The sequence below is a fragment of the Arvicanthis niloticus genome, chromosome 8, assembly GCF_011762505.2.
Source record: "Arvicanthis niloticus isolate mArvNil1 chromosome 8, mArvNil1.pat.X, whole genome shotgun sequence".
NCBI classification, from domain to species: Eukaryota; Metazoa; Chordata; class Mammalia; order Rodentia; family Muridae; genus Arvicanthis; species Arvicanthis niloticus.
Genome location: NC_047665.1, coordinates 30415487 through 30442835, shown reverse-complemented (window position 1 = coordinate 30442835; position 27349 = coordinate 30415487). Strand labels below are relative to the sequence as shown.

The following is a 27349-nucleotide window of genomic DNA, read 5'->3' as shown; positions in this document are numbered from 1 at the left end:
GTCTCCAAACTGGGGGCACCATGCAGAACTGACAGAGTTTAGAAACCCTTTGAACTTTCAGCATGTTGAGTGCATTTGTGCTGTGAGGAAAGGAGGCATAAGGGATGAGGAGAAAGAGGCAGAACTGAGGCACAAAGGAACCTGTATGATATCTGGTACCATCCAAACTAGGCATGAATGTGAAAAACCTGAAATAGGGATTAAGGGACCAGGGTTATACTTCAGATGATGGTTTGGCTTTTGTGTCATCAAAAGTGTCTTCTGTAACACAGCAACCATCAAACACCTTACCCAGATACAGGAGAGAAATCTATTTCCCAGTCATAGATGATGGTCACAGGGTTGAATGTCTGTGGAAGTGGAGTTCTGGTGGTTTGAATGAGAAATGTCCTTCATAGACTCTGGTCCTTGAACACTGAGACACTACTGGATGACATTATTGAGCCTGTAAGAGGTACAGCCTTGCTAGAGAACCCACTAGACTTGGCTCCTGAGGGTTTATCGCCTTATCACTCTTCTAGTTCACCTGTGTTCTCCCCAGAGCCCCTGCATTCTGCATGCAGTTGACCATGTGATCTCTCAGTTTCCTGTCCCAGCTACCTGCTTCTATGCCTTCCCCAGCACTATATACTTTTTCCATAGTATTTTCAGTTCAGAACAGTGTTATGGCTCAGCAAGAGTGACTGCACAATTCTTTTAGGTATTGCAGGTATAATTAAAATGTTGAGAGTGAAAGTACAAATACAGACTAAAAAGCATTTAAAGTCTTCAGAATACAATGAAAAAAAGGTACTCTATTCAGAAAAAAATACCAGCATAACAACAACAACAACAACAAAACTGGAAGCTTTAGAAAAAATGAACTTTTGACAACTCAAAAGTCAATGGAAAACTATAAAATATAAAAAAATTACATTTTACATATAAAATGTAATTATAAGTGAATAAATTATTTTTATAATAGGAATAGGTATGTATGTGTGGACTTCTAATTTTTAATGATTGCATTTTACCCTACTCTCTCCTTTAACAATTATATAGGTTCAATCTAGGTTGACTGCTGTAAAATCTGTTTTTACATAACACCAAGCTTACCATGAACACCAGCTAAAACTGCTCTGTGGCCCTGGCTTTGTGTTTGATGAAGCTCCCTGAAGATAAATACAAGTTTTCAGAATTTCAGTGAGAAAATCACTTGAATCAGCCTTTTCTGCCTTTTTGTCCTTGACAGTTGTTTTTCAGAAAGTACTCAATGTGACCTAAGAAAGTCCTAATATATGTAACTAAGACTTTGTGTGGAATCTCTTTATCTGTCTTTGAAGGACACATGACAGGCAGTAACATTACTGTTAACTAAGCCTTTCTTTTAGATCTTATCTGCTTGGGTGCAGATGTACCTAGAGGACTGGAACCTTCAGAGCTGTGGGGAGGGGGTGGAGCAGGAAGGTGTAGACAGGTCCCTGGGATGAAAAGCAATGTGCCTGATAATCAGCCACACTGCTCACTTTGCAAGGGGCTAACTGTTTTCCCCTAAGGAACAGGCAAAAGAGTGGTGTCTACCTACCTTCTGTGAAGGACAGTAGGCTCTTGGCCCCTTGACCATCATAATCTAGTATAGAAGAAAGGACTATCAGTGTTCTGCCTGTTGCAATTAAAGAATAGGTCAGAGAAACTTGAAAATGATGTATCAATTAACTTTGGAGGATCAGAATAACTTCATACACTAAATCAAACCCCATATCTATTGAGTTAAGAAACCTCATACCAGTCTGTGCTGTAGCTTGCCAGCTAGGAAGATGGCATCCCAACCAGGGCAGATACAGCTGCTGTTCTAGTTATCTGATACAGTGGATGAGAAAGATCAAGGCTGATTATACAAGTGGTAAGTTGCTTACACTTGGGGTAAACGCCATGAAAGAGAGGACCTGAGAGAATGTATATACAAGTACTTCATGAACTTTCACACCCTCACAAATGCTGCTTTACCAAGAGAGTTGGGGGTGATGGAAGCAGTAAACTAGAAGGAAAGCTTCCTTGCTTCCCCTTTGACTCTTCATCTCTTCTCAGTTTTCCTACACAACCCTCTGTATAGTGAGCTGTAAACAGGCCAGACATACAGTAAACAGTCATTGCTAATGCTTTTATCCTCTAAAGTGTAGTTTTCCTTAGTGTGTTATGTCAGATTTAAATGACACATGCTTTTTGCCTTTTGAATGGTTTAGTTCCATTTACATCCACAGATGTAGTGGCATGCTCAGTAGCATTTAACTTTGTGATTAGAAAAACTTTAAAAATAGCACTACACATTCTGGCTACATGGGGAGGAAGCATAGCAAGCTGTGATTCCAATGCTCAAGTTAAGTAAATAAAGGTCATCCATTTCCGGGCAGTGGTGGCGCACACCTTTAGTCCCAGCACTTGGGAGGCAGAGGCAGGCAGATTTCTGAGTTCGAGGCCAGCCTGGTCTACAGAGTGAGTTCCAGGACATCCAGGGCTATACAGAGAAACCCTGTCTTGAAAAACCAAATAGATAGATAGATAGATAGATAGATAGATAGATAGATAGATAGATAGATAGATACATGATCCATGAGGTTAAGGAATATCTTTACTAAAAATGTGAGCAGGTCACCAAGAAGCATGCTAAAGCTACACTGAACCATAAGAGAAAACATTTAGGCCATTTCAGGAAATGATGGAAGAAAACAGAACTTTAACAAGTTTACTATAAAAAATATTACATTTCAAAGCACAGACTCAGTCTCCTCAAACTGCAGAAGAACTGCAGCTCAAACTGCTCTGTAAGCATGACCTCATCCTACTAACAACATCAGTTGTAACTTGCAGTAAAGAATGGGTAAGAGCACAGTCACTCCTCTAGAACCACTAGGAAACCCAAGTCAGGCGCTCTCTGGTCAGTCACAAGGGTCCCCACCCATCTATACATTTGGAACTGGGAATGTGAAATGACTCTGATCTCTACATATAGTGTCCTCTTCTAGAAAGGAGAACTTTGAGAAGCAGGGAGGAGGCACTGGCCCAGTAAATAAAGAGAAAGCCTGGAGGTATGGGCAGTTTCCTTAGGGTCCCAACACAAGGTAGATAGCCACCCACTGAAAACTTTAACAGAGACTACCATGTAAAATCTACATCAAACACCATCAAATATGTTCTATGAAGGAAAAAATAGCTGATATTTTAGCTGATATTATGGTGGTAATCATATCTTTTAATATCCACCTCCTCTATTTTTAGATGGCATTTATGATGACGATGATGAAGGAGGAAGAAGAAAGGAGGAGGAGAAAGAAAGGAGGAGGAGGAGAAGAAGAAGAGGTGAAGGAGAGGGAAGAGAAAGAGGAAGAGGAGGAGGAGGGAGAGAGGAGAAAGAGGAAGAGGAAGGAGAGGAAGGAGAGGAAGAAGAAGAAGGGTGTGTTGTCTTATAAAGAACCCAGTCTGGTAAATATGTCAAGTTTCATAAATCATTGATTTTCTAAGTTGTCACATTGAAGTATAATACAAATAAGATAGTCATCTCATGAGCATATGATGATGCATTTTCAGAAACTAAAGCCAACTTCTACTAAATTTTTCAGCTAATATGATGAAAACAAAGTTTGGAATAGGAGAAGAGAACAATATATAGCCAGGAGAACAAAGGGTCCTTTTGTTAGTTCTGGCTGTATAACTGAACAAATCTTTACTTTTTTTGGTCTTTATTTCCATGTCATCAGAGTAGAAGTTTCTGGTTGTACTTCTAAAACTTGCACAGTTGTACACTGTGCAAATGAAAATGTAGGATGTCATCTGCAGAGAGCTTGGATATGTAGCTGTATCAAGAAGCTATACTATCCTATGGTTATCATAGGTAGTTAAGTAATTTCCTCAAACATTTACTGCCAAAAAATGTGTTTTTTTTTTTCAGTAAACATCAAAAAGAGAAAGAAGGGCTGGGGAAATGGACCAAGAGGTAAGAACATTTGCCATGTAAGCATGAAGACTACAGTCCAAATCCCTAGCACTCCTGCAAAAGCCACAGATTTTGTGTGTACTTGTAACCCCAGGACTGGGGGACAGAGAGGGGCAGATACTGAGAGCTCAGTGACCAGCCAGCTTAGCTTAGATGGTGAGCTGTAGGTTCACTACAAGATCATGTCTCAAGCAAATACGACAGACAGACGGAGGAAGATGCACTATCCTGTCTGGCTTCTGCATAAACACACACATACATAAAAAGAGGGATATAAGAGCCATATCAGTAGCTGAATCAAAATGCTTTTCTATTGAACCAGTTGATAGAGATATAGAATCTTCGTTCCTGGGACCCCAGCCCAAACTCCCGAAGACAAACATGGCTGGAGTCATCACAAACCTCAAGATTCCAGATTAGAAAGAACAGTTGGTAATTGATAGATATCTCTCTTCTCATCTGATAGACTTAATTCTAATTTTGACTTTAACAAACTTTTAAGATTTTTCTTTGACTATTTGTGTTTATTGTCTTGCTTGTTCCTTGACTATTTGCATCTATTGTATTACTAGACCCTCAACTTAGAATTGACCTTAATACATGCATGTAATTAAAATGGCATAAAAGCATAAAGGAGGAGAGGGGATGGGATAGGGGGTAAGGGGATAAAGTTTGGAATGTGAATATTATATCCAATTAAAAAGGGGGAAAAAAAGAAAAGTTGTTAGAACCAACATCTTTAATAAAATGTCAACCCTCTAAAAAATTATCTTGGTACTAAAACTTGTTTTGAGAATTGTATATTGCAGAATACACAGCCTTGGTGTATCTATTCATCAAGCAAGCTGAGCAGACCTGCTCAAACCTCTGATGTCCTGGAATTCCATCTGGATGCAGTGAAGACACAGCATCAGAGGCTTATCAATTTACTCTTCCCCCCACCCCTCTTCTAATATCTCAAGGCCCGTAATCAGCTTGAAAAAGTTAATGAAGAGTTAGCACCCCTATTCCCTGGGCTTGGAGACTAAGGTGGTTAATATTGGGCTGTCTTTCTAGGGAAAAGTAGTGGTTTTTGTTGGAACAGGGAGGTCTTGTACATTTTATATGTCACAGGACACATGAAGCATATCTTCTGGATTTCAAGAAATCAGCTGGGCTACTGTCGAGAACTGCTCTACCCCACGTTGGGGGCCAAAATGTCTGGGACTGCTCTACCAATGTTGAAACCCATACTGCCAGAAGCCTTGGGGCCTAAGTTGCTAGAGCCCATACTGCCCCAAGGTGCTCCAGTCAGCAAGTCAGGGTTCAGCGAGAGAGAGAGTGAGGACAGACGTGAAGAATGGAGACCAGACAGAGTGATTCAATCCCATTTATTCTTCAGTCTCTCTTCTTCTCTCTTTCTAAGTCCCTAGCTCTTAGTACCAAGTCTCAGGTCCTAATTCCTAGATCCTCTGTAATAAATCTCAAGTCCTAATCTCTGTTCCAAGTTGCTAGTCTCTTTCCCAGTTCCAAGTTCTCTTCCAAGTGCCTGTCTAATACAAGGTTCTAATACTTTCTTCTGTCTGCCTCTCTCCTTTTATATGTCTCACTTTTAAGCCACGCCTTTAAGTCACACCCTTAGGTCTTATCTCTAAAGCACACCTTTAAGTCTCACACACCCAAGGGAAAATCCTGGGTATCTAAAACAAGATGTTATCAGAGTGTGCTCAGCTGTTGTAGGCTATTGTAATCAAGTCTCTTGTCAGGGTATATGGCTCAAGATGGCTGCAAAGATGATAGCTGCCTTCTGTTGGCTCCCCACAGGCTAGCAGATTCAGAAACAGTTGAGAGATTAGTACTGCTGCTAAGTCTAAATGGGCACAAAAGTGAGAGGGAAAAGAGCACTGTGGTACAAAGGAGCTTTCACTAAGGATAATTTTATTTAAAGGTAGAAATATCCCTTCAAAAGGAAAACAACAGAATAATCTGATGGGTAATAATGTTTGGAAAATACACTAAAGCCTTTGACATTTTCCCAGTGATAAGCAGCCCTAAGTCCTGAAAGTCGAGAATTAAAGTCCATATACTAAGGACTGAACAAGCAAAGGCATTTAAAACAATGTGTAAAATATATACATATATACATATACATATACATATACATATATATATATGTGTGTGTGTGTGTGTGTGTGTGTGTAATTTAAAAAACAGACAATGTGAACAAATTATTTCTCTAAATTTTCTGACTCCTAAAATGTAGTCTTCATTCTATTATAGGCTTTTCAACTTCACTTAAATTAAAATATAGATTAAAAGGCATTGGTAAACATAAGTTATTTATTGACTAATCAATAAGGCATGAAATGGTAATCCTTCTGAAAATATTAATATCTAGAAGCGTGGAAATATATACAGTAAGTTGTTTTTCTAGATAACTAAAATAAGAGACTTGAAGAGAGACTTTAGAAAAAATAACATGCCTTTTGGATCCTTAACAATCTCAAATGATTTACCAGTCTTAAGTAATAATAAGAAGAATATGTAGAATATTTGGAAGAATGCTGAAAGTGTTATCTCTGACTCAACTTCAATACGTGAGTGACTAAGACAAAAACCACTAAGATGCTATATATAGTCACCTGTGACTAGTAAGGTCTAAACACTAACAAATCCTTAGACAATAGCCTTCAGATCAACTAAAGAGCATACATGGGCTAGTCCATGGTCCCCTGCTACATACGAAGAAAAGGACTGCCTTATCTGGCCTCAGTGGGAAGGGATGCACTTGATCCTGTGGAGGTGTAATGCCCCAGAGAAGGGGGATGCTAGAGGGGTGAGGTGGAAGTGGGTGGGTAGGTAGGGGAGCACCCTCTTAAGAGGTGAAGGGGAGGGGACATGAAGTAGGGTGCTAGTGGAGGGGAGACCAGTAAAGAAGAGAACATTTGAAATGTAAAAAAATAATTAATATAAATATAAAAAAATCATTTCTGTAGTTTAAATGGCTGTGCAACATCATGAGTAGATCTGTTTTTAGGATAAGATTAATTTCCCCTAATAATGATTAATGTTGACATAAAAATAGGCTGTATAACATTTAAGTTATAATCATAAAGAATCTTATTTTTTTCAACCAAACCATCTGGCTAAGACTGAATAGTAATTAGTAGTAGATTTACTTTGCATTATCTCTAGTTTCTAAACAGGTGGTTTTCAACTGTTCAGCAAGTGTAAACACCATCACAGAAATATTGTTCATCTTTGATGCATTCCTTACTTCTAGGTCAAATTTCTAACCAATAGTTTTAAGTTTAAAGTCATACAATAACATAGCTATTACATATGTTTTTGCATAAATTATTTTTCATTTTTGTATTAATGCAGTACTATATAATATGGAGAACTGGCCCAGACTTAACATGTATTTTCATTTTAATTTATCCAATAGGAACTTAATGAAGTGCCTTTATAGATGGTTATGTGGAATGATGAAGGCCTGGGAAAAACAGAGAGGAAATCACCTGAATTTCCCCTCATCAGAGTAAGCTTCCTGTTAAAACAACACAGAAACAAATGAAAAAGCTCAATCCACACAGCATCCTCTGTCAGAGAAATGCACATTAGACCAACCTGCACTTCAATCTTAGAACATTGGTTTTACAATAATGAAACATTTATTTGGTTCTTGTTCTTCAGTCTTCTTGATTAAAGCAAGATTTCTGATCTATTATGCTCTCCCCCAGTTAAGCACTGAATACACATAGCCTGAAAGTCTTTATTTTATTATTTTATTTATTTTCCTTCATTGGAAAGTCCTATTTTCTGCATACTAGCTAAAGTCCATCCAAATGCGCTGATGGGTGCCTCCCTTTTATACCCTCCCAATCCTGAATGCCTTTCTATCTGCCTCCTCCATATTCTTGGGTGGGCAGGAACCTGGGAGACATGGCCACCAGGCAGCCGGCTGTTCTCCTGCAGCACATCTGGGCTTTATATCAGGCCTTTAATTAATCCTCAGTGAAAGCCACAGTATGACATTTTGACTGGGCAGGCTCCAGCTCTGGACAGGTCTTGATTTATTACGACTAAGTCTCAACCAACTTTGATTTATTTCAGCTTTGGGGAGGAGGGCAGGCTCAGAACAGAAAAGCCCTGTTGATTGTCGAGCACGTGATGTCAAGACAAGACCTCCAGACTTCCTTGTAGGGCACTAGGGGTGGGAAAAATGGCCTCAGAAAAAGCTGTTTTTAAAAACTTAACATTCATATAACATGAATATACACAAAATAGAAAAAATGTAATCAATGGGAAGAAAATAAAGTCCCTGCATTTCCTGGCTGACAGGTACAGTATAGGATGCCCTGCCTTACTCTGGAAAAATGACTACCCTGCAGTAAATCAGACCCCTCATTTGCATTCTGGAAGGCTGTGTGGGCCCTCCTTGCTGAGAACTGAGGAGATGTCAAACTCCCATTTGCTATTTTCAGAAAGAGGAAGACTTCTGGATTTTTACCTTAGATATTCTTTCCTCAGGCCATCAAAAAAAAAAAAAAAAAAAAAGAGGGTTATTTGATTAACAAAGACAAAAATTATTTGACTTGATTAATAAATTAGTCCTGGACAACCAGGATGAATTTCCTGGCTGAGGCCTTGAAGATAACCCGTGCCCATTGCCTTATCCTTGAACAAGGCCTACCAAAATGGTGACACTCACAATCAGCCCATAGGTTCTATTGATGGTTCTCCACAGCTTTCCCAGGGTCTAGATCATGACTGTTGTCCTTGAATGTTCTTTGTTACAGGATCTTTGCTAATAAAAATACACCTCTTCCCTGGCAGATGGGTATAAATAAAATGGGCCTATCTCCATTGCTGCAAAGTGCATATAACTAATGGAGGACACTGCCAAGCATCTTTAGAAGTCAAGTTAAGTTCCCTCAAAGTGAGAGAATGTTATGGAAAATGGTTATAAGAGAAAAAAAGGAGGCTGAGAAAGGATATGGAGGCAGAAGAAATGTAGGAGGCAGCATGGCTCAGCTCACAGCATAAAGAAAAGCAGTGTAGGGAAGTCCTGTCATGGGTACCACATGTGTCCTATGTAGTTCATTTAACCAAGATGATCCTCTGATTCTTCAGGAACAAAGTGGGGATCAAATACATATTCTGTAAGAAAGGCCTGTAAAGCCTTTTCTACCCTTCACACAGGGCTCTGCCAGTGCTAAAGATCCAGGCTGCCACATTAGGAGGATCTCAAAGTACCCATGTATCTAATCCAGTGCCAATACATCGGCCTCAGGTACAGGTTCTGGTGTGTGAGAATGACTGTAAAGGATATCTATGAAATGGGCAAGGTGTCTCAGGGAAGAAATTTGAAGGTTGAAGTGAATCCATAGTCCCCAGACAAGTATAAGGCACTAGTACACATTCCTTTATCTGTGAGCCTGATCTTTGATGGAATTCCCAAGTTCCTACTGGTCTGCAGACAGGAGGATGAGGGCTAAGGACAGTGATATCCATGTTTCTGTCTGCAAGCACACACTCTGACATAAGTTTCCTGTGGGTACTTTATTTTGAGAATCATAGTGCTCCACCCATTGTGTGTGTGTGAGAGACTCACAAATACAGATAAGTTCCTTAAAACACTCAGGGTTGGAGAGGTGACTCTGTAGTTAAGAGAGCCTTTCTGCTCTTACATCGGACCTGGGTTTGGTTGCCAGCACACACACACAGCGTGGCGTACAAATTCCTGCAACCCCAGCTCTCAGGAGTCTAACCCACTCACCTGGTCCCCAAAGGTACCTACTTTCAGTCAAAATGTCACACTGTGGCTTTCACTGAGGATTAAAGGCCTGATATAAAGCCCAGATGTGCTGCAGGAGAACAGCTCATCAGCTGATCACTGAAGACAAGGTAGGAATCACTGAGAAATCAGTGAACAACCACAGAGAAATGTGCACAATGTAGTATTTGACCTGTCAGAAAACACACCCTAAATAAACAAATATCCAGCATTCATGATGGCAGGTACTATCTCACAATGCACCCTAAGTATGTTGGTTTCTGGTGGAAATACAATGTGCTAAATTTCACTTAAGTTTCCAAGACTTAAAACAAAGAAATACTAACTTTCTTGATAATCTAAAAGTATTTTTATTTCTTTAAATAACATTGGAGGCTGGTTGAGTTAACTATAGTATAGCATTAATATCATGTAGTTATTATTTTTAAATGTTTTTTATTATTTATATGTGTGTGCACACACATGCGTGAGGAGATCAGAAGCATGTCAGTTCCCCTGGAGCTATAGTTATAGGCAGTTGGGAGCTGACTGAAATAAATGCTGGGAATCAATCTCAGCTCCTATGCAACAACCGCACATGCTTTTAACAGCTGAGCCATTTTTTCCAGCCCATTTTACTATTTAGTATTTTAGTGTAATTGCCAGAGGTTTCCTTGTTAGTATTAATAATACTTATTATTATTACTGGAAAGCAAACCATGAAAAGGCTAAGCATGCATTCTTCCAGTGGGGTGTCCCCCAGATAGAAAATGAAGCATTACACAAAATAATGTACCTTACTTATGTAGCTTAAATTATATTTCTAACAGATCATACTTTAATTAGTGTCTTTCATCCAGTGATATAAACAAAAATAGATGTCAACTTTCTGTAGCCCAGAATAACTGGTGAAAGTTGTGGGGGTGGATAAGGAGAGATGGTATCAGGCTATATAAATTCTTTGTCACTCAGGAAATGCACAATGTTAGAACATAAAAAATACTCTGTAGCACAGAGTATTACACTCTATAATTGGTGTTTAAAAATATCACTAGTTTTATGATTCCGTCATGGTGTGTCTCTTAATATAAATCACATACTTAGACTATGAATCTAAAATTACACAAAAGTCTAGTGCCCTATTCTGAAGACCTCAAACTCAAAGTGTTGTTCCCCCTGAGATAGAAAATGTGGCAGCAGAAAGCTTAGGATCCCAAATCTCACCAGAGGAGCACTCCTCAGTACAGAACATAAACAGCTGGGATTACTCCACAGTCTCAATGGTAAGAGAATAGGCACTAAAATGGAAGATTTAGGTTCCATGCAGAGATAACTTGTGGAAGCATATGCTTACTCATTCACCAAAACAAAAACAAAAACAACCAAGCAACCACATGATGAGGTTAATACCTGCTGCAAAAAAAAAAAAAAAAAAAAAAGTTTTATTTGAAACAATTAAGTACTTAATTTAAAATTTTTCCTATAGAAAAGCTGATTTAATTCTTTCAAGAAAATCACAGATGGCTAGAAATGTATTTTAATAGTATAGTATTAGCTTCCCATATGGGAGGCCCTGGGTTTCTTCTCCAGCATCACCTGTATCCCAGCCCCCAAAGGGGGGAAATTATCAACTGATAAAGTACAAAAGACACTTTCTTTACCTCTGTTCTCTAGAAATGGCTTATGACCCTTCTGTGATACATGCAGCTGATCTGATTACTTCTGTATATCTCAGTCACTGAAGCACCTGTCTAAAGTTTTCTGATATAAAATACTTTTCCATTCCATTAGAGGTAAACCAAGGTCTGGGGTAGTTTTTGAGCAAGGGAATTAGCAAGAACTGCATACCTACACTTGATGTGAGCAAAAGAAGAGCTACAGAAGAGTAGCATTTCTAAAAGAAGTCATCTCTAGAAGCATGTTGACATCTCACAGAGAACAGCAGGCAAAGCTTGACCTGTTCTATCTTTGGACCATTAACACAGGATGCTGAGTCAGGCTACCCCCCAAACACCTACAACTAAAAAGAAATGCTCAAATAAAAACTGGCATGTTAAGTGTACCCTCTGGGTTTGAAGAATGTTTCCCATCCCAAAATAAAACTTAAGCACTAAGAGACAGAAGTAGTCACTTAGCTGATAACTATGTTTTATAATCTGGTCTGTGTTATAGCTGGGAAATGGCAGAGCAAACAGACTTTTCTATTTAAATTCCCCTTTGCCAGTTCTTTTCTCCTTTAAAAAAATGTGGACTCTGTCAGAAAAATGACCAGAATCCATGGGTACATGATATACTTTTATGCCACATGGTTTATTTTCAAGGGAAAATAATTTAGCCAAGGAGGATGTTGCTACATGCAAATAATAATGGAAAGCACCATTCTGACTTTCAACATGAACTGAATCATTAAAGGATCCAAATGTTCCTCATTAACTTTTATTAGTCTCAATTTCTAACTTTCTTCCTTTCTCTTAAAATTAAATCTGAATGCTCTCTCCAACCCTGCCCACACTCAAGCAGCACTAGGACTGAGTGGAGTCTTCATAGGATCACAGACTAGTCAGGCTACAGAGGAAATATCTCAAATAATTGGATCCTTTGATACAGAACTGATTTCAAAGCTGCTAACCCCTGGTACTTTCTCTATGTGCACATCTAAGGTTATATTTAAAGTTTTTAAATAGCATCTTTTGTAGAATAAGAGCCTCCAAATTCTATCACTTTAGCACTTGACATTTTTATTGTTAATACCAAGGATCTACTTAGAGGATGTGGAAGGCTCCATTTTGTAGGTCTTCCTATGGTGACAAGCACTAGGGCAAACACTATCCATTCATTATTCTGCCCAGCTTCAAGTACAAACAGTTGTAAAACACATTCTTCACTGGGGATTTAGCTTGGAGGTAGGACACTTGGTCTAATGTGTCCAAGATCCTAGGTTCCATTCCCAACAACAACCTTAAAACTCCCACCAAATACTGATCCGAATGTGAATTCTAGAGAGGTGCTGTCATGAAACAGAGAAGAGAGGTGAGGGAGAGGAAAGAGAAAAAAACTTTGATGTTTGTTTGTAAGACAAAGATACAATATTAAAATATAGCATCTCATAAAATGGAAGCCAAGGGTTAGAAAATATTCAATATTGTAAAATATCAGAACATAAAATTACAGACTTGTAAACTGTGGTTACACTTCTGTGGAAATATGTCAAATGATCAATTGATCATTTCTGCGAGGATTGAAGGGCCAAAGTAGAATTAAAAACTCCTTTATAAAAGGATTTATATGTATGTGTCTGCATGTGAATAAGCATACATGTGTGGTTGCCTTCAGAGCCCCGAAGAGGGTGTCAGATTGTCTAGAACTGTGGTGAGACAGTTGTGAGCTGCTTAACATAGTTCCTGGAAATCAAATTCCAGTCCTGTAGAACAGCACTGAAAATTCTTAAGTGCTAAGCCATCTCTACAGCTCTATAAACTGTCTTAGAAAATTAGATTTATCTCACTTCTGCCATACAAAATGTGGACTCTGTATAATTCTCTCATTATATAATTTGCATGTTTTTAATTATTTTATTATTTACTATTAAATTTTATTATTCATTATTAATTCCAGCCTTTATTGTTTAATGGGCCCTAGTTGTGTTCCTGGTACTAACTCCAGGTAGCTTACAATAATCTATAACTCCAGCTTCTGAAGGATACCATATCTCTGGTCTCTTTAGAGATCTGCACACATGTGCATATACCCACAGATAGATAGACACATGACATACACACATGCACAACTAGAATATCAAAAAGTTAAATACATTCTAACAGAAATCTCCTCCCTTAAAGAATAGAAAAAACAGTTTAATTCTTTTTGAAAAGACAGTATTCTAGCTACCAGGGAAAAAAAAGACTAGAATACTATATGAAGAATGACAACATGCAATCTTCCACCTTGGAGACATCAGACTTTTAAAAAGCCTGTAGAGTATACATTCCCATCCCTGGAGCTTAAGAACCCCCAGTGTAACACTGCCTCTCAGAAAGCTGCTGCATGGCCTTGCAAGAGTACATAGGGCAGCAGAGAAACAGGAAACAAAGCCAGATGGTTCTGCTGAGACTGCTTTTTCCTCCTGTATAAATCCAAAATAGTACTAATAGGTCAAATGCAAAAATGCAGAAAGAGTAAAATGGAAATCTAGTAGACGTATGTAAATGAAGCAAGTCAGTTTTGTATTATGTTCCAATTACATTAGTAAATATATGTTAAGAGAAGTTATACAGTAGATTAATCCCATAAGTCTGTGGTTTTCTTGAAGGAAAAAGGCTACTGAGGATGCTGTGGGGACACTGCTGCAATTAAATGAAGCTGCTAATAGCATCAGAATCTATTTTTTAGGTGAGCCTTTAAATATTTTTTTTATTATTTTAAATTAAATATATGGATCTGACTGTGGGTATATGCCTGTGGGTTCAGGTGTCCTCACATCTCCAGGAGCTAGAGTTATAGGTGGCTGTGAGCCACTGGGCATGAGTGCTGAGAACTGAGCTCGGATCCTCTGCAAAAGCAGTAGACACTCTAACTGCTGAACCACCTCTCCAGCCCCCTCCTTTTAAAATAAAATATTTTCATTATTTAAAAATTATGTTCTAGTGTGCGGTACTGTATGTTGATATGTGCACATGTGTACTGGTGTCTCCACAGACCATAGACATTGATTTCCTGAAACTAGAGTTACAAATGAACCAGTTAGGCATGAATACTGGGAATAGGATTGGAAATTTAGTCTTCTGCAAGGTGAACTATTAAATATAGTCTAAAATAACTACAGTGTATATTCTGGCTTCTTATATACCATGTAAAACTGATTATTCTCTACTACATAAAAAGTCTACAGGCAGCACGACACCTGAAATCTAAGTTGGCTTCTTGGGTGGAAAACCATATGTGCAAGGTTCTGCTAGCCTATACCTGTGCCACGATATACACTTGAAATTGAGCGAGTATCTTCTAGGGCACCTGGCTTTGTATGGACAAACACCCCATCTATTTCCTGGAGAGTACTCATCTCATGTCTTCAATTAGAATTTGTATAACACAACTCTTAGATGCTTAGATGCCCCGCTCCAGCAAGTTGGGATGAGACAAACATAATGAAATTCTTGAGTAGGCATTTGGAGCTCTATGTTGTTCTTTGTCCTGACTATGGCCACATCTGACTGCTTGACTCAAATGGAAGGACATAGGACAACAAGAGTTACTGTCTGCCTGTAATCACAGAGAGTTTGGAAGGATCCCAAACACCTAGTGCTGGCATCTGTGAGGCAAGTGTTGGCCACTAATTGCCAACACATATGAACATATGAAGCAATTTCAACAACCAGTCTGAATAGACATTGGGAACATCAGATTGTAAAACTATTTTATAATAAACCAATAGTATAATATTGAATAATGAAAATCTTTATTCTAAGTAGAGGAGACTGGGAGACACTACACAAGGCTTCCTCAGTGTCTGAACTGAACAAACCTATGAGGTTGATCTCAAAGGGATTTGTTGACACAATTAGGTAGTCATGAATAAATGAGCAGAGTAGTGGGTGCTATGGGGTACTGGGAAAATACAAATGAAGATTAGACAGAGGGCCAATGATGAAACAGTGAATTCTTTTGGTAAATTAGGAGAGCAAGAAGAAGAGAGGTCTATCCTTAAGAAAGATGTTCAAGAAGCAACTCAGGACTGACCCTGAAACATCCTAGAACCTTAAGAAAACATCAATAGTATGGCACAGTGACAGCCCAAGGATTTCATGGGGCACATGTGCCCAGCCCTACTCATAGAAGCAGAAAACTCGGGTAGCTGGAACAGAGCTCCAAACAAGGCACAGTTCTCATAACACCATTAATGCATCTACATTTTAGAAAGATGACATAGACCCAGGTGTGAGAACACATCCAGACAAAGGGCAGGCAAAGGGGCCTACCTGGTGACTTACATTGCAGGGTTTTAGATTTGGGCTTGAAAGGGAAAGAGGACAGTACCTTAACAGACTTTTGTGAAAATAAAATGAAAATTGTAAAGTACTTAAGTATTTTACATAGCAAACAGTAATCAGTAACATTTTCAAGGGCATGAAGAGGCTGGGTGAATATTTTAACTTAATGGTATTTCAGATCTGGGAAAGGTTTTTTTCACTCCTCCCTACCACACACCCTGGACCCAACAAGGGAACCCAGGGCTTCAAGCTTTCTAGGTAAGTCCTCTACCACTGAGACAAAAAACCCAACACCAAATGGTGTTTTCTTAAAAGGAAATGTTCAAAAACAGTTCTTAGAATTGTTCACAAACATGGGAGTGGGAAAGATTTCTCTGCTGCTCAAAATTGGCTACCTAGCTTCTCCCGCTGTGCTGAAAATCTTGGGGTTCCTACCTGGGTGAAAACTGTTTTTGGAAAATACTTTTTTAGTAGACTGTCAACTAGCTAAGTCTGCCTTACATCATTTAGCCTTTTATTCTCATGTGTACTTTTATTCTGTTCTACTTGGAAAGCACAGCTTGAGGAGAACCAGTAAGTGAGTACCTGTATACAATACAATGCTTCACATGCTGTTTATGATCTGTTAATGCACAAAGATACAGAATAAAGCAGCTCACATTCGAACTACATTCAGCCTTGTCATAGGTATTATTCTGCTGGGAGAACAGGCCTCAATATGACACTCAGGAGAAGAGGGAAAAGCAAGAAAGGGATGAAAAGAGAGGAAAACAGAAAATAACTAAGAGTCAGGAATGATAAAGCAGCTATGGACAGAAAATCAGAGTCTAGGAATTTAGAGGAGATCACCCTGAAGAATCTGAGCAACTCTGCTTTCTCTGAGCCTCACAGACGTCTAAGATCCCAGGCTCCTATGCTATACACACTTAAGCAAGCAAACCTGTAACTCATCAGGGATAAATTTAATAGATGATTCACTGGCCCAAGCCGGTCAAGGATGCTGTTTCCCAAAGGCCCTGACAGATAGTCAACCACAATGAAACTTTCAGCTCCACTGACAAAAGGCAATGGAATTTAAACCACCCTGCCCCTTCTTGAACCTTCTTTGGCTTTGTTTTGTTTTCTTTTGTATTTTATAGATAAGGATCAAATGAAATGAGTTCTGTAAAACTTGTCTTTCCTGTACAGAGGTGATATCTCCCTCAAATTACATGATTGTACAACTATTAAGTTAATACTGAAGAGGAAGCCTGCTGCTTAGCATGTAGGACTCTGCCTTTGTAACTTCTGGCTCTTCAAACATTTCACAGTGGTTCTCATTACACTTCTGCTGGAGGTGGATAATGGGAAAATTAGAAGGTCAGTGAGAAAACAGGAAACTTAAAAAGTATTATTATTCTTTGTAGCATCGAGTGAAAGGGACATGACAGTTCAAGGGTCACTGTTTAAAGTCAGTGAGGTATGCTGGAGATATAGCTAAGTGGTTAAGAAAAGTTGCTGCTCTTGCAGAGGACTTAGGTTTAGTTCCCATCAACCAAATGGCACACAGCCATCTGTAACTGGAGTTCTAGGGGAGCTGACGCCCTCTTCTGGTCATCACAAGCACCAGCCACACGTGTGTGTGTGTGTGTGTGTGTGTGTGTGTGTGTGTGCGCGCGCGTAAACTTCCATACATATACAAATAAATGAATGTTTAAAGTTAGTGAAAAGAGGCTTTGAAATCTTACAAGGATGGCCCAGGCACCAAAACCAGACCCGGAAACCAAAGACTAAAGAGTTAGCAGTGACAGGGTTGAACCCCTGCTCTGGTACAAAGCAAGGACTTTGTGGAATGAAGGGCAGCTTCTTATAATGCCAGTCTTTTCTTACGGCTGTCATAGCCAAGGCCAAAGGTTTTGTGGGAGAAATCATATGCAAAAATGCAAATCACAGGATCATAGAATATCAAAATTCAGAAGTACAATATTCTTTCTCGGTTTAAAAAAAGATCTGATGAAAACTTCCTATATTTATGCTCAAACTTGAAATTTAAAGACACAGTTACAATTGGCAAGTCATTTTTGACATAAAGGAGACATTGTGTGATGAAAAAAGAACCATGAAAGAACCAGGATGCTAATGTTTGCCTTTTCCTGGAGAATAGGAGGTAAATATTCTGGTGCCATGTGCTTGGTGGCTAGAGGTGGGAGGTCACAGTCATCTGCCTGGAATGTGTTCTGTCCCCTCCAACACAGGTGCCTAGCCACCATCATTATGTTCTATGAGTCAGAGCCTTTGAGACAGACTGAGGAACTGGGACCTATTCTTCTTAGCATGAAGGAGTCAATCAACCAGCAGAAAATGAAGTCACACCCACCAAAAGCCTCATCTAATAACTCCTTTCTCCTTCCTGTATAACCTGCTTGGATTTTTACCCTTCCTGTGAGGTTAGTGTTAATAGGAATCTTGAAGGTTACATGGATGTAGCTCCAAGTTCCAGGACATACTCAAGCGGAGCAGAGCCCTGACTTCCATTGCAAGCATCTCATACACAGATAGCCTGTAAGTAAAATATTAAGTATATTGGAGACACAAACTTATATTAGAAGGTAACCTACTCCCTAACTTTGTGTGTTGGAGTTACTAAAATATGAGAAGGGAGGAAATGAAAAATTGGGAAGATTTTCAGTGACAATAGCATCTGCAATAGACACTGAGGTCTACCCAGAGGAACTCTCCACTAAATGAAGTCCCTGGAAGCTGGGCTAGCCTATCAGTGAAAAAGTATCTAAATTGCCTCACACCATATTATCAGACACAGGAGGCACTGGGCTTCTTAGAGATGTTTTTGTGATTTTATTTATTTATTTATTTATTGTAAATCAGGGCCAGTGGAGCTTGCATGTAATATTTTTCTGTCAACTCAGATACAATATTAAAAATAAAAATAAAGTCTAATAGCTGAATCTAAATTCTAATTTTCTCCTGTTAAAAGAAGCTGGCATGGCATAGTACATGGGTATGCCTGTGCTTTCTTTATAGCAGGTCCTTGAACAAATTTTGCTGGGATCCTGGAAATCTATCATACATCAACAAAAATGTGGTAATCATGTTCAGTAAATGGAAAACATCATAGTGTAACAAAATATCTACAATAACACATATCTCATATGTATATCTTATTTTATAATATTTTAAAATGGTGCCAATTTACAAAGAAATGGTCGTACATTCACTCAACACTCATTCCATCCAAGGTGAATTGTGTGGAATGATGTGACCCAAAATAAAGACGCGAACAATTCAGGCCCTATGTTAAAGCTTCATTGAGACATTGTCTGAAACATAGTCCAAGGCCTACAGAAGATCATTGTGACTTCAAGCAAACTTTTAGGGACAATTCATTATTAACCATCTTATGCCCATGCATAATTAGGCATACAAAGAGTTAAAACCAGATGCAAACTGCAGAAAGGATATACACAGTAAGCAAAGGTCTACATTATCTACACCTATCAGCCCAAACAGAGAACCACTTGAATTATGTCCTTAGTAACAACTACTTTCTCTCTCTCTCTCTCAAAAAAAAAAAAAAATGTCCCAAGCAATGATCAGGGTCCTTGACTGACCATCTTCACTCTTGAGGCCCTGACCTCTTTAAGTGTAGTCTCAAGTGCATTCTACAGCTTTGTTTTGAATAAAGTCTCCATGTTATTCTGCAATCTGTGTGAGCTTTTACTGCAATTTGGGTTCTATAAAGGACAGACCAGGAACCTGGAAATCTTGCCCAGACTACAACCACCAGTAACAATGTTGTTGCTATGATTCCACTGAAGAGAATAAGCAGAAGAGACATTTCTTAGTGTGGAGTAAATAGGGGCAGAAAATAAAATATGTTTCATTACTTAAGGGGATATTCATCTTAGAACATTTTGGTTTTGTGGCTTTGGATAAAAAGGGACAATTAAATGTTTGTATTAAAGGGCCCCCTGAGGCCAAACCCAGGAACCTGGGCCTAGTGTGCATACTCTAGTGGTACAGAAAGCAAAAGAGCAGATCCTCAAGCTGCTCTGCCAGGTTCCATGGAGAGTACACCATGTTATTTAGGTAAGTGACTTCCTGTAATAAAGATGACCATAAGTAGGATACAGCCAAACTATGCCTGATAATGAATTTAAAACAGGAATTTTGCCTTTAGGTTTTTTGTTTGTTTGTTTGTTTTGAGGAGGGGAAGGAGAAGCAGAGAATGAAAGAAGAGGAAATAATGGACAGGGAGAAAAAAAAGGAAAGGGAGAGAAAATCAAAGAGAGGAGAGAAGAGAAATTTAGAAAGATATATTTATAGTATTTCTGTGTATATAGCACATGAATATAAAAGACAGTACTGATTGCAAATACATTTTTCTATTTCCAAAATGCACTAGTGTAAAAGTGAAGTGCTGGATGCTAATATTTTGTTATTTTCATAAGAAAAACTATCTGTGAGCTTAGATGATATCCTGTGTGATAAGGATATTCCATCAGCATTGCACAAATAATCTTGCTATTGAAATTAAAAAACTTTCATTCATTCATGGGAGTAAGTAGATATCTCTGACTTTATAGGGTATGAGAAACTAGCAGCAGCCTGAAAGAGAAGAAATGGTAGTAAGGTGAGGAAGTCAGTTTTCTCCAGCTCTGGAAGTCTACTCTACTGCAGGGCTTTCTAGCATTCACTTTAAAAGCTAAGAAATGGAAGTTCTCATGAACAGCCATCGGAGGACAATGTGGGAGAGGGAGCGAAAACCTCACTGCATGCTCCTCCCATACTTAGTTTTGCTTGATATAGCTGAGAGGATAGCTCTATCAAGACTTGAGAACTATCCCTGATAGAATCCTATCCTACACAGACTTCTGTTATTCTTGTGCTTTAAACAGCAAAATATAATAAAGGAGAGATGCTTGGGTTTTCATCTCTGTGGAATCAGAACACTATGCAGATGCTTCTGCTAATGCATCTATTCCCTTTAGCAACATAAGCCAGTGAGAAGAGTGGCATAGGCACCAAGCCTGGGATGGAACTCTGGTTCATTTCCCTTTGCTGTCTAGTGTAAAACACTATGCCCTAGTCCCCTTAGAGCCTTAGCCTGTACAAAAAGAATGTGATGCCCATCTCTCAGGAGTGTTGTGCCTGTTACACAAGATGTACAGAATAGAAAATCCATAGTCAAATTTCAAACACTTCCTATGGGGCTATATTTAGCATAGTTTTTATTTCTATCATTACTATTACTGTTATTTAGCATGTACTCCTTCTAAACAACACCAAAATGTGTTTCAGTAAACTTGAATATTACCTGGTTCATCTCTGGACAGTAGAATTCCCTAGTGATATCAGCTATGGAGAAGAAAACCTTGTTAAGGATTCACAAATATCTTTATCCAGTTCTGAAAGGGTGGTACCTTTCAAAAGAGATGAACCCCTTGTGCTAAGAGCATACTTTCTGGACAGCTCCTGCCAATTAACTTATCCAGTATTTTCTGGCTAGAACTGTGTTCCAGAAAATTTTATCAACATGGATTACAGCCAGAGCTTGTTAACTAAACTTTTACCAACATTTTTATTTAAGCATGGCACCATTTTACAGAGTATTATTATGTATTTATGCTTGGTTTTGTTTAAAACTTTCTTAGTCAAGAAAGTCCCTCCCTCAATCTAATCTGGTCACATAGCACAGTCAGATGTTATATGTTTAAGGCAGTCATCCTTATATATTAAAAAGAAATCATTTAACTTTGTGTATTGTAGCTTTCTGTTCTCTCTTATGTGGCTTTAAATAAAGTATCCATGATTGTCTTTAGTGGCAATTAAATGTGACCATGGAATTTTTCATCTGAGTCTGTGTTGAAGGAAATTAACTCAAAGGCTCCTTCTCTGACTATATTCCATCTTTGCTACAGCACAGACAATGGGAGTTGGCTTGAACAGAGCATCCGTGACACAGCACACTGTCAAACTCATTACAGGATCCTTCAGTGCACAGCACACTATCACACTCACTATGGGATCCTTCTGTGCTCACGAAAGAAACCCAGCATGACAACATGCACGGCTCAGTGTGGGGAGCAGATGAAGTCTAAGTGAATGTGTTAGATAGGAACCCTGCATGTTAAGGACCCCAATGTTTCAGAGTAGTGAGAATTGCAGACCTTCCCCAATTTGTATGCTGATGTTGACAGTGTATGCAGAAAAGGCTAACTAGAAAAATATCAACTGCAACTCCCCCAGCTCCTTTCTAGATATTTACATCCTAGTTTCTCCCTTTACAGTGACCCCCTACAAAGATTAGCTAGGCCTGTCTCCTTATTCAGCTCTAAGTAATAGCCCACACCTTTATGAATACTAAAACCTGCCTCTTCAATTCAGATGAATAAAACAAACTTGCTGACTTTCTGGACTGCTGGTGTGTTCCAGTAAGAGTACACAGCCCACCCATTCCAGCTTTTCTGTACATATGTCTGTGTGTCAGTCTTTTCTTCATGGATCTCATCCCAATTAGGTCAGTCCCTAAGCCATGCAGGTCACCCCCAGCCCAGAAAAATAGTAAAGAAAATTTAAAAAATATAAAAAGTTTCAGGTGAGATATAGCTATATTTTATGAGTAGTATGAAAACCTGACAGCTTATGTTTGCATAAATTAAGACTTAAGCTAGGCTGTGGTGGCACAAGCCTTTAATCCCAGCACTTGGGAGGCAGAGGTAGGCGATTTCTGAGTTCAAAGCCAGCCTGGCCTACAGAGTGAGTTCCAGGACAGCCAGGGCTACACAGAAAAACCCTGTCTGAAAAAGGCCAAAAGAAAAACAAAAAAAGACTTAAAACTGCTGGCCATTAGCACTATGGTATTTTGTAATAGTACTTTTTAAAATGTTGCAGTATTTGTTGTTAATTAAGGAAGAAGGGTGGTCATCATTCTGCATACTTTAAGATATTTATAAAGGTACACTTGAAAAGTTGTAACAATGTTTTTTTTTCTAAATAGATCATAATTGAGTGAAGTTTTAACATTTGTTCTTTAAGTTGAAAAGTATTTTGTTCACTTAAATTATTCTTAAAGCATTTTGATATAAGGACCAGGACTGTACATAGATGTTAATGAGTCAGATCCAGCAACAGAAAAATGACTGTATAATTGTTGAAAGTGTGTATAAGACAGAGGGAGGGCCTATCATATGCCCAACATTGCAGCCAGCACTTTTTAGAGTAGTCACATTACTTTCACAGATTGTTAAACTGAGGCATAACTGGTGTTAGCAATTAACTTCACTGTTGACATCAACTATGTTGCAGCAAGCAGGGCAATTGTTCACCACATCTAAATGTAAAACCTCTAGATTTACCAACAGCTTTGCGCATAAATGAGAGGCATTGTGTGTGATTAATATATGTAAATAAAACACCAGCTTAACCTGTCTGATCTATACCTACCAACAGGCTGATCACCCTGTCAGGAAATATACTTTGTCAAATAAGACATTCTTTTCTGTACTTTTATGACTGTTGCTTTTTATTTGGCAAACAGGTATCTGCAAGGCCCTAAAAATAACATTTTAATAAATTTAGAACCAAAAAGAATAACACTTCTTCTTTACAGTAAGAAAGCATGCATTTTAAAAATAATGATATTTTTTCCAGGAACCAAGTGAATTTAGACATTATATAACATATAAATGAGAACTATAAACAACATACATTACTGCTGGAACTCTAGGAGAATCCTCCATACAAAACTATTTGTCTTATAGAACAAAGACCTCTGAGCTGTCAAGTAGAAGCCTTAAAACATGTGAGTAACTGGGTGCCTTCCATGTGACACCTTCCAAATTTTATTTAAAGACCCAATCACTTCAGACCAGCGTGGATCTTTCCATATTCTGGCTTTGGGTCATAGTGTACTGCACCATCTTGTCATTCACTCAAAACAAGGACTTCATCTGAGACAACTTTCTAAGAGTATTTAAGGCAAATGTTTATGAGTTTTGCATTTTTATATGAATACAAGTAGGCCTTGTGCGCAGATCTGGCTGTACCTCTTAGAAGTGGTACTTGATCCATGCCAGTTTGAGAAGGACACAGGGCCACTGGTTGTAACAAGCTTCTCTCATCATTTGTGTTCATAGTCAACAGTCATATTGCTTTATATTGTTCTTTCTTGTCTAATTAAACGATGTCAATTCCTACCACTACTGTGAGGGTTTTACATGTATTCATCTCAAAGGCATGGCAACAAAGAAAGAATAAAGAGAAAGCAAAACCCAGAAAAAGTACTTTCAATGTATAGTGGAGTATCTCCTTTATTATCAAGATTTAATGAATTTCTGAGTTCCAACAGTCTCCTTCTTTGTTCAAATAGCAAAAAAATAATAATTGAATGTAATTCAGTCTATTTGGTTCTTGAAGCAAATGAGTTTAGAGACAGTGCTCTCAGGATTTCTAAGTATATGCAGATGTGTAACGGAAGGCTGACCATCAATGAATGCTATTAAGAAAATAACATGCTTATGTTACAATATTTCTCTCCATTTAAGGTCAGCTTCTCATGTCCACATCTCACTCTCTGCTTTCTTATCTTTTTCAAAAGTTTGAATAGTTTTGATACAATAATTTTATATCTAAGGATACCTACTATAAATGTTTCTTTGTAATTAAAGCTTAGAAGGCTACCTTAAAAATCTAAATGTTACAGTATTCTGAATTTTAAGTCATAATTTACATGCATATAATAAACTAGTACTTCCTGCTCAAGTTCGTGCATGATTTTAGTTGTTACAAACAGGAATGGAAACACATTCTTGTTTGTAACAACTTCTGTACTAGCAGTGAACTGTGATCTACTGACTTCTGTAAATGTTCTTTCTTTTGGACTAAATCAGTGCACAGGGATGCCAGATCCAATTTCTAGACAAAATTCCTTTAAGACAGAGTCTAATGTGAGCACAGGAGTATGTGAGCAGCTGTGCAATGACAGGGAACGGATGACATCGCTTCCAAGCTAGTTCATGTTTATTTTTCAGCCAAACTGGCCACGTAACCATCATGGATATTTAAAAGCATGGTAACTAAAACAAAGAAAACTTGATTTAAAAGAAAAAGAAAACTACACTCTTTGTACATAACTCAGTAAACAAAGCTAAGGTATTCTTAACTTTTTAGGAATTCTAAGAGTGTAAAGTTTTAACTATACCAGAGTTGACTTTCTATTTAACCATAACATATTTATCTTGCAATACCAGGATGGGAAGAGCTCAGTGGCTTGCAATGGCAAGGAACATGAGGCTTACAACCTTAGCACAAAACCGAAATCTCCCTAACACCAGTACTTGGAGAGGAATTTGAGAGACTCCGTATCTAACGGTCTTAGAATAAATAAACCAAGATTGGATATTATTTGTTGAGGATTTCAGAACTAGTGGTTTTGTGAATGCTGTTGTAGAAAAGAAGGAGATATGAAATAAGTCAGGTAGGATAAAAGTTTTAGAAAAATGAAGAATAACCTTCCAACACTATAAACATTAACATACACATCTATCATTCAAAGCACTGGCCAGCACTTTCATTTTGATCAAAAATAGAAAATTTTGAAAAGATTTCCTTGTTAAGTAATATTCACCATACCCAGTGTACACTTCCAAGCCATGGAGCTTTAAACGGTTTAGCACAGTTAGCCATATTTGTGTCAGCAGAAGCTTCTTTCTGACCACTTCTAGGTCAAGTTTCTCACTGCCGGCCTCACATTTAAAATATAAACTAATACAGGCAGTTTTAATGTAATGAGTCAGTTCCTACCTCTACATAGTCCTTGGCATGGCCCCAGTCTCGTTTGGCATCCAGATTTCCCAAACTGAAACATTCCAGTTGTCCAAGGTAAATCTTAGCTACTGACCGGCTAATTTTTCGAGTAACAAAATTAGCTCCTAAAAAAGAGACAAAAGACGTATTATCAATAGAATACATTTGACATTCACAGTATCAACCTCTGGGCATTTCTTTCATCCCATTCCCTCCCCCTAAAATAATAATATAAAGAGAAGAACGATCATTAGCTGTCATTTAGACAAGTTAAGAAGCTCTAATTCTAAGTGTCATATCAGCTCTACTTTCATAACAAACATTTCTTCTTTGGAGGATGTCTTAACATTCCTAATTTGCTGTTTCAATGTGTAACCCAGGCTTTAGGCCAAAGAAAAGCTATTGGAATGCCAGTTTTTAAACAGAAAATTCTAAAGGGTTGTATAAAGGGAAATGCCAGAATGGAAGACAGACATCTAAGACCACCCTGATTTTTTTTAAACACAAACATCATATATTTCTATTAATAAGGCTATTTTAGAGCCCATGGGAAGAGGGAGGAAAGTAACTGTTCACAGGGTAAAACTAGTTACAGGAAACCCAACAGGATTTTCTTTGGGCTGCCTTTCTCTTAACAAAATAAGTGGTGCTCACTCTCATCCAGAAACCTGAACATCCATCCAAATATAAAGAATCATACAGTTCAAGTCAAGGGTTTCTCTGTACCATACTTACTGTAAGATCACTTTCCAGTTTCATGCAAATGCCATCTAGAAAAATGGGTTTCTGAATTTTGTACAAATATTTTGAAATATACCATAAAATAACAAAAGCATTGAAATTGTTTTAATTGTCTAATTCTTAATGATAATCTCCATTTACCTTTACTTTATTCATTCTTCTTTACCCATTCCTTAAGATATAAGGTCTCAAATTGGATATGGTTCTATAGACCTGTAATATCACTATTAGGGAGACTGAGATGTAGGTGGAGGTGGTCATGAATTCCAGGCTACCATGGGCTATGTGGTAAGAATCTATCTCAAAATATTAATATATATTAATATATGTTAAATAAAAAACAAGAAATGTATCTACCCATATGTACATTCATATGGGGAGACAGAATAAGAGAAAGAAGAAGACAGGGAGAAAGGGAGAGGGAGAAAGGGAGAAGGAGAGAAAGAAAAAGGAAGGGAGGGAGGGAGAAGAGGAGGTGGAGTGGGAGAGGAGAGGAAGTGGGAGAGGGATACAGGGAGGAAGAAAGAAAGAGAAAGAGAGAGACAGAGAGAGACAGAAAGAGACAGAGAGACAGAGAGAGAAAGAGAGAGAGCGCTTTTTGTTGACCAGACTCAACAAAAATTTAATGACCTGTGCTCAAGAGATCCTCTGTCCTGAATAACTGGGATAGTGCATGTCAGGTTTCTACCTATCATAAAGGAGAATAATTTTTTTCTTTTTTTATTGGATATTTTATTTACATTTCAGATGTTATCCCCTTACCCCATTTCATCCCCACCCAGGAACCCCCTATCCCATCCCCACTCCTCCTGCTTCTATGAGGATGTGCCTCCACCTACCCCCACCTCCCCGCCCTCGAGTTCCCCCACATATATAACTGGGATAGTTCATGTCAGGTTTATACCTATCATAAAGGAGGATAAACTTAAAAGGAACTTCTGAGATGATTTTATTTAAGTTTCTGTATCTAGATATAATATCAGAAAATGCCACTGGCTTTCTACATTTTAGATACATGGCTTCCAACACCATGTGATGATAAACTCTACCTCTGCTCATTGTGTAGGCAGAGGATAGAGGCAAACACAA

General features: G+C 38.3%; 1 protein-coding gene and 1 long non-coding RNA gene across 2 annotated transcripts in view; one reads left to right on the top strand and one right to left on the bottom strand.

The window, feature by feature from the left end:
* The window catches only part of Gmds (GDP-mannose 4,6-dehydratase), a 514073-nt gene that overhangs the window by 250702 nt on the left and 236022 nt on the right, over positions 1-27349 (bottom strand). Inside the window, exon 7 of the mRNA XM_034509632.2 lies at positions 25517-25644. Within this exon, the coding sequence (XP_034365523.1) occupies positions 25517-25644 (128 nt within the window). The remainder of the gene's footprint in view (positions 1-25516; positions 25645-27349) is intronic.
* On the top strand, positions 3270-14052 carry LOC143443193 (uncharacterized). The gene is made up of 3 exons (XR_013111958.1): positions 3270-3459; positions 3926-3970; positions 14038-14052. It is a non-coding gene; the product is annotated as an uncharacterized LOC143443193 (long non-coding RNA).